This window comes from Somniosus microcephalus, chromosome 16 (genome assembly GCF_052327205.1).
Source record: "Somniosus microcephalus isolate GS21.2 chromosome 16, FLI_Smic_1.0, whole genome shotgun sequence".
In the NCBI taxonomy this organism is placed as follows: domain Eukaryota; kingdom Metazoa; phylum Chordata; class Chondrichthyes; order Squaliformes; family Somniosidae; genus Somniosus; species Somniosus microcephalus.
Genome location: NC_141002.1, coordinates 54999313 through 55011468, shown reverse-complemented (window position 1 = coordinate 55011468; position 12156 = coordinate 54999313). Strand labels below are relative to the sequence as shown.

Here is a 12156-nt window from a genome sequence, read left to right as displayed (position 1 = left end):
CTGGATGATTTCTCACAATGCTGGAAATCAGGTGAGTTATTCCAACTTTGGTTTCTTCCCCCCATCTTTTCTGAATCTTGTTGGGTACAATTCCATGGATATTGATTGCTCTCCTGTGCATCATTCCAGTGGCTATTCTCCATGGGTCAAGAGAGTGTTAGTAGGCTATTTGACTGTTGGGAAAATCACAGCCAAACCTGACCTTCATCTGAATTGCTATTCACTGACAATTTCCAAATTGGAGTCACTGAATAGTAATCAGGACCAAGAACACTGGCTGATTTCCCCCTGCCTAAGGATTTTGCAGTGAATGGTACTCATTTCTGTACTAAACAGCCCAGAAACAATTTCATCCAGATTTTAATTTTCTTTATGGCCTCTGCACCTGAAGGTATAACATGCCAGGGTATAGTTGAACAGCCATGAGCATTGCTTTGGTCCCTTACTCAAGTTGATTCTTGACATGTGGCCAGTGTGAAAGCTCCCAGAGCAAAGTCTGATCCAGTTTTATATTATATAAAAGACATATATGCTAGCAGCAATATCTATATTGCTGATAGCCAGCTGTGATCGCATAGGTAGTACAAGGGCACCTCCAGTTGTCCACACAGATAGCAATCAAGAAACAGAACCTGGTTGATTTTTCAGATCTACGGGGTGTTCGGGCCAACAGTAGGCCCATAAGTGGTGCCTGAGCTGAGATCAACTAACACAGGATCAACCTTTTAAGACCTTATGGTAATTTTTGTAACCTGGGAAGCAAATGGATTTGTTGTAATCCAAATATTGTCTGTCTAGCTGCAGTTTACTTCCCTATTGTGCTGTGTGTGTGGATTGGGAAACAAATCACCTCTACACAAAAAAAAAAGTTTAAGGAAATGCTTTTGTAACCATTATTATACTGCTTAATCTAAATGAGCACAAAATCTTTTAATTTTAATACTTAAAAAAAGTAATTTGAATGAACAGAGTACTGTTGAAGCTTAATTCTGTAATTATTCACAGTATAATGTACCCAACATGCTGGGCAAAAATAAATAGAAACCAACTGCATGACATTAGTTGAATGGGAATGATTAGTTTGCTGATTACTTGGTGTTGGAGCTTGCATGTCTGATGTTGGACCAGGTCTGCATTATAGATCACATGGGCTCTTCCCCTTCCTCCCCACGACCACCACCACCACTTGGCAGCACAGCATGATGCAATCAAGTATTCAAATGAACATCATCAGGTGTAATGAAGACTGGAGTATCCAATATTACTACAGCATAAATAGCTTTGAAATTATGGTTTCATAGTTTTGCTGCAGATAATGAAAAACATTTTAAACCAGACAAAGCAGCATAACAATGCCAAAGAAATACAATGTAGTCATTACAAAACACATTAAAATATATTTTGAAAATGTTCATTATCAGGAACAAGCACATGATGCCTTGTGTAAAGAGATGGTGAGAAATTCATGAAGGGCTGGTCTAGTGTATTAGCTATTCTACTGAATAAACACCTATGTTACACTAAATGTTTTGGAAAGTTAGTATGCCCCACTGTACTCAGTTTTACATTATAGTACATTACATAAATAAGGTACAGCCCGAGACAAGTGATACTGGTGGCTGCAAACACTAGGAAAAAAAAAAAATGGAAATTGTCCTAAAAATGCCTACAGGCAATTCAGATTTCCCACAGCTTAATGCAGACTATAGCAACCCAGTTGCAACCAGAAATTAACTGCATTTCCAAAGCAGAAGGTACATCCTACAATTACTGTACAAATTAAAAAAAGATAGCTACATTTAATTTATGGATGTGGCTATCATGCAAGCTGCTGGTTTCTTTAGGGAGCATAAAAGTAAAATTTAAACACAGCAGTTTTGGTTCTTTCAATCCACAGATAGGATTTTCAACAATACTGTGAATCCAGTTTGGCATAAATAATTTTACACCCACAAAATAGTCCATGTTTTATTGTCATGACTCATTTACGAAATTCAGTACAAATGGTAAAGCTGGCACTTAGAAAACCACCTGTCAGTAGCTATTGAAATCAATGTCTTTTTATGTGGTCTCACATGTGAACATGTGCACCATCTCAACATCTCTTAGTACAATTAAGGTTACATGAGTGCTTTCAACTAAGTACAACCAAAATGAACTGCCATGTGAAGAAACGGAACACCACATCCACTGTCTTGGCATCGGCAGCAGTAGTAATAATAGGAAATCAACTACATTAAATCTCACTTTTAACCTAATACACAAACACATTCTAGTAAATGAAGTTCTCAATTTATTAGTTAATGAAAAATGTTCCATTGTCTATGAAAAGAAATAAATCAAAGTAAATGCAAGTGGGGAAGGGGGAAAAAGTAAAATATACAAGCAGAGGTAAACCTTATATAAATGGTCATGGTGCAACTGAATGAGCTCAAACTATAGTCACATTGCTCAAGGCTAACATCTTAAAATTGGAAAATAGTATGACAGCAAATAAGAATCAAGATGACAGCAAGAATGAATTAATTCAGATTATAAAAAGGAGGTCTCTGTTAACTAAGACCTGAATACTTAAGTTCCCCAGAAAAGGAACTTTTAAACAGTTCTTTTCCATATTAACCCTTCCAGTTTCACCAAAGGCTTCTTTTCGCTACAGTGATTTAACACTTTAGGTGTTATTTTGAAATTTACCAGCATTTTCATTCTCAAAGATTCTATTGCATACATAATTTAGAACATCTTCTGTACTCCACAATCTCCTTTACACTGTAGACTAAGTTTATAGTTTCTCAGTATATTAGCACTGCCCAGTATTCATGGATTTGTGTTGATTATTTGCCCTTATTAACCATGGCTGATCACATGTTCTGCAATGCAACTGAATAAAATAGGCTTAATTACAGTCACAAAAATCAATTGTAGAACAGAAAGCCTTCCCAATGACACTTCTCAATAATGAACTGTTCACTTATTAAAATCTTCTTCTCCAGGCTAGAGCCACCCCCACTGCTACAGCCAGCATTGCAAAAGCAGCAGCTCCACCATAAAACAAAACAGATGTGCTTGTTTTTGCAGGAACAATCTCTTCAGTATCCTCTGGCTTAGCCAGTGGAGTCATTTCAACTTTCTCCCCCTTTTCAACAACTTCTTCTTCCAGTTTGGTTTTTGGGGCATCTTCCCAGACACCTTTTTTAATCTCTTCCAATTGCTTTCTTATTTCTTGCAGTGAGGTTGATTGATGCAGTTCGCTAGATTCAGAAGCCTTTTCTCCTGCTGGTTTTACAGTTTTTTCCTCTATTTCAGGGGTTGCTATTGGGCCCAGTACTGATAAAGGATCAGTTTTCTCTACTTCAGCAGAAGGCTGACTCTCCACTGGTGCAGTCTGTTGTGCAGATGGAGGTTCTGACTCTCTTGCTGCTGTAGACACTGGAGTCTTTAGCTCCACTTCCTGGCTCTCAACAGCTTCAGTAATCTCTTCCTTTTCCACATGGACAATATCAGAATTAGAAGAATTGTTTTCACTTCTCTCTTCGCCACCACCATTACTGTCCAAGCTCTTCATGTCCTCTGGGTCTATGGATAACTGTTGCCAAGACTCTGTTCCAAGAGAAACTGGCAGGCCTTCAGTATGCCAGCTCTGGCTAGTAGACAGTGAAGCTGGCATGCTAGCCGCTTGCCAGGAACTGGTAACTGTTAGTGGTTCAGGAGGACTTACTTGACCAGAGTTGTCACTAGTTAAGATGTAAATATCATTGCTATCATCTACTGTTTCTCCTTGTTCTTCCTCTTCAGAATCCAGACTGAAAACAGTCCCCTAGGAAGAACAAATGCAGATTGAAATCTAGTGCATTAGACACATTTTCTTTTCTACAAATCACACGCTTCTGTCAAACCTTAATCAGATTGGAGTTTTTTGCATAGATAATACGACCTTGCAATCTGACGATAATGTATTGGGATAAATGCACTGGTCTATGAAGGATGTACATTTATATGAAATTCCCAATGTTGGTGGGTGAAAAGGTAGGAAAACTGGAGTGAATCAAACCGAGCAGAAATCTTGAAGCACAAGTTGGAAAACAGTAATGCAATTGGTGCATTGACAATATGATCAGCACAGTGGGGGGTAGGTGGGAAATCCAGATCAAAGCCTACAGTACAATTTTTAAAGCTTATATAACAGATAATAGATGCATAATGTCATGGTTATAAGAGTTAAAAATCAAAATATTTTTGGTACGAGCCTTACTTGGTCACAGCAGTTTTTAACATTGCAAATTCAAATCTGATTCTAATTTGTTCGCTTCCTGAACAAATAACTCAATTTAGGCTAACTGAAAGTAGAAAGCTACGAAAACTTTAAAAAGATAACTGCAGCATGTCAAAGTGGCAGTTAAACTGGAGTCCAAATCTCCCTCCTATCACAGAACTCTGCTCAGGTGATTTTCACAAAATGAAAGCTCCCAGATTGTACTACTGCTTCAGATATACATGCTGACAATTTATCTTATAGAAAAGGGCCGCAGAATCACACCACACATTTATACTAGCCTGATGAAAATTTACTTCACAGCCTATGCCAAATCAAATTCCAATATGTTGGAACTTTTACTTCACGATATAAAACTTGCCCACTTAGCACCATCTAGATTTGTGAATTTGCTCCTGTACCACAAATGAGAGTCTGGAACATGCTTCTATTTCCAACAGTTCTGATGTAGATGTTTTCAAGTTGTGTGCCAATACTTTGGATCAGTAACTGCATTGGTTTTATTATATCCCAAACTTTGCTGTTTATTAGCTCCAATACTGTATTCCTCATCAAAAATAATACGAAAGATAGCGCTCCGATTGAAAATCTCAGCAATTATTCAATTGCTCCATGATCACTCAACAAGAGCACAATTTAATTAGGATCAATTAATTTAACAACTGTAATTCTTTCTAGAAGTTAATGCCTTCTTTTGGGCATCACACCATCCAAGTGTTGGGGTGCTAGCTAATTTGCCCTCCCTAAACAGGACCAAAGACCAACAGTAATACTACTGTTGCCAACAGAGCGGAGATCAATTTGTTCAGCAAAGAACCAAGGGTCTTCCCTTGGACCTTCCTGGTTTTTGGGGCTTGCCTATTCACTGGATAAACTCACAGCCATCACTTTAAACAAAACTGAACAATATGGGCAAGAAATAAATCCTACATGGGGACACTAACGTGGGTTTTCAAATTCAACACTTGTTAAAAGTAGTATTAAACAAGTGAATTTTCAGTTTTACAAGGGTTTTATAAATACTTCACTCTGAACTTCCTTATGATGAAAATACTATTTGGTATAATGTACACCCCCTTGTGGATAGCATTGTAGTCACAGTTTCCTCAATTAAATTAAAACATTTTAAGTCATGCATCAATCAAAACATAATGGCCCAGATATTCCGATCCCTATGGGTGGGTACACGCTGTGTACCCACCCGTAGAGACATCGGAAATGCCGGTTTCAGGTATGTGCTGAAAACTGGCATTTCCGATCTGTCAAGAATGGTCTTGACAGATTGGACACCTGCCCTGGAGAAGGGCCTCTGCGGGCGGATAGTTCCGCTTTTTGGAGACCCTCCGCCTGCAGAAAACCCATAGAATTCTTACGCCTGGTAAAAGCCAGGCGTAAGGCCTGCTTTTACCAGGATAAGAGTTGAAAAAAAATAAGCAAAAAAAAAATATTTCAGAGTTATCATTTAAAAATACTTTTTAAAAAAGTTTATTTTTAGCCACGTAAAAAACTATTTTTTTCAAAAAATTTTATTTGTTCAAAATACTTATTGTAATTTCAAGTCATTTTAAAAATGTGATTTAAAATTTTTTTAAAGTTTTACTATGTTTTTTCATTGATCTCCAGGTCTTCCTGTCAAATGTATGAAGGGAGATTCCCTTCTGTGATTGGCTCCCCCATGGCCCACATGATCCCAGGTACGCTGCGAACTACATGCGCCCCTGGGATACGTGGGCCCTGCGCACCTGAAGTTTGGTGAGGCCCAGGAGCGGAAGCGTGTGCATCCCGGGAGCCCTCAGGTAAGGGCGCAGGTTTTTCCAGGCCTGCGATCAGAAAATACGGGCCAATAAAATGAGACATATACTCGTAATCTAATGAGGTTTAGGAAACTAAAAGTGACGGTCAGGTTCTCCCCCACCCCCCCAACCCCGCTTAGTTACCCACAGTGGTCCAGAGAAAGCGAGGAGAGCGGTTAGGAATATTCAGAGTTGCTGGAGCACGGAAAGCGCTGCCCCAGTGGGTGTTTGAGGCAGAGACCATTGTACCCTTCAAGGGAAAACTAGATAAATATTTGAAGCAGAGGAAGAAGATACAGGGGGAAAAAAGCTGGGCAGTGGGATTGGTTTGAGAATGCACTACAAAAAGCTACAGAGAAAAGATGGGCCAAATGACCACTTCTGCGCCCTAAATTTGTATGGTGCTTTCTGACCTGTCTAGTTTTGAAAACTTGTACATTTATAATATTTTAAAGTTTTAGTTGTTACACAATTTTTTTGCTTTCTCTCATCGCTTGTACCAAAAGACTCAAGTGTAACTGTTCAGCATGGCTATCAGGAGGGCCAAGTTGCCTGGGGAGAACGGAAGTGTAGTAGCTCTGCCAATATACTAATCAGGGAGAAATGCATGCAAAATCTGCAAGGGTGGAAGCTAGAAACTTATCCTGCAGGGTAAATCTAGTGACCTTACACTTCTTTAGAGGATTACTGTACTATAAAAAGGAAGGAAAACCCAAGAGGCAATTTATTTAGGAAGGATTAATTGCAATAAAGTCTTCATTATAGGATAGTCTAGCTTTATACATAATAGAATTTATAAGTGAAATCTCATTGGCTTTCTTTCCCTCAGCCAAGAAAATCAGAGTCAAACCTCCAAACAATTTGTGGGAGGTTAAAACAGCCACATATGGTTTGCTGACTTCACTATTGTGTAAACTGAAAATCTTAAATATTATAAATTCTTGCTAGAAAACAATTTGATTTTGCAAGGACTAATTCAATTTAACATCACTGAAGTTGGATAAAAGCTTGTATAATAGTGCAGCAGTGCAGAAACATTCAACCTCAGGCAAAACATTTCCATTATCATCTGTGACAGGACAGCTTCATGGGTGACTGAACTGCAATTCCTATAACAGGATCATTCCTTGCATTTAATTCCATTGTATGAAATTCAGTGGCATTTGGGCGCAGGATAATTACAGTAAGCATACAGGCTAGATCAATATTTGCAAGTAGAAAATCCAATATTAAAACACTAGCTCAAAGATTTTTCTCAGATTCAATACAATTACATGCTACATTTTTATTCAGAGTAGGTTCCCCACTACTATTTACACAATTATGTAGCAAATTTAAAGATATTTCACTAAAGGTAAATTTCACTAAACATCTCAAGTTTTTATTTTAATAATTTTAATAGGCAAGTTACTTCATATCCCCCAGTGGACTTTTCTCCTCTCTGGTTTCTCAGCCCCCATATTTTGAAGGTTGTGACTGTTGAGCTATGGTTCTACAGGCACCTACAGCCCTGTACCTCATCCTTACCCATTCTTCATCTAGATACAGGAAACTTTGGTTTATCCGGAGGTTGTATGTCCGGAATACTCGATCTAACGGCAAAAATCAGGAGCCGTTTTCTATAAGTTTCTTAGTTCTCGTTTTTTCCCCCCCAGTCAGGCACTGCAAGGTCTGTAGCTATAGCAACAGCTTCAGCTAGAGACGCTTGCAGCTGCAGCCGACTCTTTAGAAGCTGTTGCTAAGCAACAGTGTTTGTTGTCAGATACGGAGATGAAAACCTCCGTATGCTTCAACATTAACTCTGCATGTCCGGAAGTTTTGATAGATCGGCAACACACTGGTCCCGTCGGTGCCGGATATCACAAAGTTTCCTGTAACCTCTGGGCACATCACTCCCAGGCCTGATCCTGCCTCAAGATGTCCATAAATCTGCACTATTCAGCAGGAATTACTAGATAATGAGCAGGAGACAGGATCTTGGCTGATTTTTCTTTCACTTAGTTCCAGGAACACGGAGGCCAATTGTATTGCATCCAATGCAGCTTCACCGGAGATCAGCCATCTTAGCAAAGATTAGGGATCAACTCTGGTACCTTCCTAGCCCATAAAGCTCATGACCAATATACACAAGATAGATACTGAGCAAGAATGGATATCAACTATTATTGTCTTCCAGAAACAAAGCAGATGGACATTTCTTTTGTTTTTAAATGTGGATCAAAAACTATAATTAATTTCCTAATATTATGCCACTAAGTTCTGAAGTTGGTTAGCTGCCTTGAGGGTAATTAGTCTTGCTCGTTTTATTTCCCTATATGCTCATCGCTTCTTGACCTATAGTCTTATGCCAATTTTTGTCAAATTGACAGGTAGATCTCATTAGTACGGTGATTTGCCTGCAAGCTGAACACCGCTACCTCAAGCAAGCATTATCGTTTGACTTGGGTGGAGGGGGTAGAATCATAGAAGGTTACAGCACGGAAGGAGGCCATATCGGCCCATCATGTCCGCGCCGGCCAACAAAGAGCTATCCAGCCTAATCCCACTTCCCAGCTCTTGGCCCGAAGCCCTGCAGGTTGGAGCATCTCAAGTGCACATCCAAGTACTTTTTAAATGTGGTTAGGGTTCCTGCCTCTACCACCCTTTCAGGCAGTGAGTTCCAGACCCCCACAACCCTCTGGGGGAAGAAATTTCCCCTCAAATCAGGGGTAGGCAGGAATGTGGAGTAATCAGATCAGCCATGATCTTATTGAATGGCGGAGCAGGCTCGAAGGGCCGAGTGGCCTACTCTTGCTCCTAATTTGTATGTTCGTATAAATCCCCTCTAAACCTTCCCCCAATTACTTTAAATCTGTGCCCCCTGGTTTTTGACCCCTCTGCTAAGGGAAATAGGTCCTTTCTATCCACTTTATCTATACCCCTCATAATTTTATACACCTCAGTAAGGTCTCACTTCAGCCTCCTCTGTTCCAAGGAAAACAGACCCAGCCTATCCAGTCTTTCCTCATAGCTAAGATTCTCTACTCCCGGCAACATCCTTGTAAATCTCCTCTGTACCCTCTCTAGTGCAATCACATATTTCCTGTATCGTGGTGACCAGAACTGCACGCAGTACTCTAGCTGAGGCCTAACTAGTGTTTTATACAGTTGAAGCATAACCCCACTGCTCTTGTATTCCATGCCACAGCTAATAAAGGCAAGCATTCCGTATGCCTTCTTAACCACCTTATCTACTTGGCCTGCTACCTTCAGGGATCTGTGAACATGCACTCCAAGGTCCCTTTGTTCCTCTACACTACTCAGTGTCCTACCATTTAATGTGTATTCCCTTTCCTTGTTAGCCCTCCCCAAATGCATTACTTCACACTTCTCTGGATTGAATTCCATTTGCCACTGTTCTGCCCACCTGACCAAGTTATTGATATCTCCCTGCAGTCTACAGCTTCCTTCTTCAGTATCAACCACACAGCCGATTTTAGTAGCATCTGCAAACTTCTTAATCATACCCCTTATATTCAAGTCTAGATCATTGATAATATACCACAAAAAGCAAGGGACCTAGTACTGAGCCCTGTGGAACCCCACTGGAAAGAGCCTTCCAGTCACAACCATCAACCATTACCCTCTGCTTCCAGTCTCGGAGCCAGTTTTGAATCCAACTTGACACTTTGCCCTGGATCCCATGGGCTTTTAACTTCGTGACCAGTCTGCCATGTGGAACCTTATCAAGAGCCTTGCTAAAGTCCATATACACTACATCAAATGCACTACCTTCATCTACCCTCGTTACCTCCTCAAAAAATGTAATCAAGTTTGTCAGACACGGCCTTCTCTTAACAAATCCGTGCTGACTATCCTTGATTAATCTGTGTTTTTCTAAATGAAGATTTATCCTGTCCTTCAGAATTCATTCCAATAATTTTCCCACCACCGAGGTTAGGCTGACTGGCATATTATTACTCGGTCTATCCTTTTCTCCCTTTTTAAACAAGGGTACCACATTAGCAGTCCTTCAGCACCACACCTGAAGCCAGAGAGGATTAAAAAATGGTCAGGGCCTCTGCTATTTCCTCTTTTGCTTCGCTCAACAGCCTGGGATACATTTCATCCAGGCCTGGGGATTTATCCACTTTTAAAGCTGCTAAACCCCTTAATACTTCCTCTCTCACTATGTTTATTTCATCTAATATTTCACACTCCACCCCCCCACCCCCCCCCCGATAGCAATGTCTGCTTTGCCCCTCTCCTTTGTGAAAACAGACGCAAAGTATTCATTAAGAACCCTACCGACATCTCCCGCCTCCACACACAGATTACCCTCATGATCTCGAATAGGCCCTACCCTTTCTTTAGTTATCCTCTTACTCTTAATATATTTATAAAACATCTTTGGGTTTTCCTTGATTTTACTTGCCAAGAATTTTTCATGCTCTCTCTTTGCATGATGAAATCAGACATCTCACTTGCATAAAGTACTCAGATATTAGTGTCATTTCATATGACATTTTAAGGTGTAAACATGTAGAATTATAGAATGTTACAACACATAAACAAGCCATTGGCCAATCAAGTCTATACTGGAGTTTTCTCCATGAGCCCCTAGTCTAATTCCTTTTCCAGCTCACACCCATATCATTTGACATTCCTCTTTAAGCAACTACATAAATCCCATTGTGAAGAGGCTTCCGAATAATACTTCAGCAAAGTGATCTGCACTATAAAAAGTCATTATAATACTTCAACAGTCAGACATTACCTCAGTCTGTGATGAATGAGGTAAAAGTATTGGGTACCAATTATGCACAGAGAGGAAGAATGTCAGCCGATGGCTTCATATCCCCACAAATGGGAATTTTTGATTTGACATTTGGCGAGATTCTCGGGGGGTGGAGAACTTTAGCCTAACTCGCTGGGCGGGAATCCCATGGGATCGGGTGGAACGCCAGTTTTACACCCCGTCTAATATTACCTTCCACTGACTTTAAATGGAGAGTAAAGTCAGGTAGGGTGTAAAACCAGCTTTGCACCCGATCCAGTCAATTTCCCCCATGGCGGGTTAGGTTCAAATTTTCCTTTGAGAGTCCAATCAAAAATTCCATTAAAAAAAAAACTATATGGGGTATTTTGTGCAGGATTACTTTTAATGCTATTTTAAAAATTCCTTCCCACCCACCCCTACAATAGCATTGCCTGGCGCTGCTACTCGGCCACTACTAATGCCTAAGTAGCCAGCAGGCACTAGGGGCTGCCAAGGTGCAAATCTACCCTCAGAGATGCCACAACCTCATGGTACCTCCAAGATCAATAGTTCAGATTAGAAAGTTAGTAGAGTAAGACTGCTACCTGTGCCTGTCTGCTCCATGGCACGGAGATCAGCACCACAGCAAAACCCCACCCCTTTCATTTCTGAAGTATTTAAATATTTTCACAGGATCCCTACAGTTGAAAATCCATTATTTATAGTTAATGGTTTGTTAAAGATTAAAACTTGCATTTTTAAATAAATAAGAACTCAACATTATATGCAAGGGAAATAGAAAGAGGTACAAAAAGCCCCCTGCAATTGATCAAAGTGGCAACGTGATTGAGGTTATCAGAAATGCACTGTATATTCAGCCAGATGATTGTTTCTGTACTGATCTCGACTCAAATAGCAGCTTCGGATTAATGACACCTTCCCTTGGATATTATTGCAACAGCTCAGTTAAGTCATTAACATTTACAGTGACATATATTGCCCAAAGTTCCTTTCTTCTGGCATCTCAAAACAGGTCCAAAAAGAAAGTTACAGGAAACACATCAATCCAACCCTCTTCATTCAAGTTTAGCTCCAACTAGCTTGGGCGTACATAAAAACCATCGGGGTAGATTTTCATCTTCACTGCCTCGTGGTAATCTGGAAAAGTGGATCACCTGTAAAAGTTGATAAACGAGCTAAACCTCTTGCATTCAAGCTACACAACCTAATTGAAACTCTTCACATCAAGGCAGCTTACTTAAATTCAGTTTTAAAGGTATTAGAGGGTCAGCTTTTCCTTACCTAGGATTTGTGAACCTTGGAAAAAAGAGTGGAGTCAGTTGTTTTACGAACAG

At 40.0% G+C, this 12156-nt stretch overlaps 1 protein-coding gene across 3 annotated transcripts in view; it reads right to left on the bottom strand.

The window, feature by feature from the left end:
* Positions 1-1954: 1954 nt before the first annotated feature.
* bcl2l13 (BCL2 like 13) overlaps positions 1955-12156 on the bottom strand; it is a 42876-nt gene continuing 32674 nt past the window's right edge. For all 3 annotated transcript variants that reach the window (XM_086009047.1, XM_086009048.1, XM_086009050.1), the window contains exon 7: positions 1955-3814. In XM_086009047.1, coding sequence (XP_085865173.1) covers positions 2972-3814 — 843 coding nt within the window. In that variant the 3' untranslated portion in view covers positions 1955-2971. The remainder of the gene's footprint in view (positions 3815-12156) is intronic.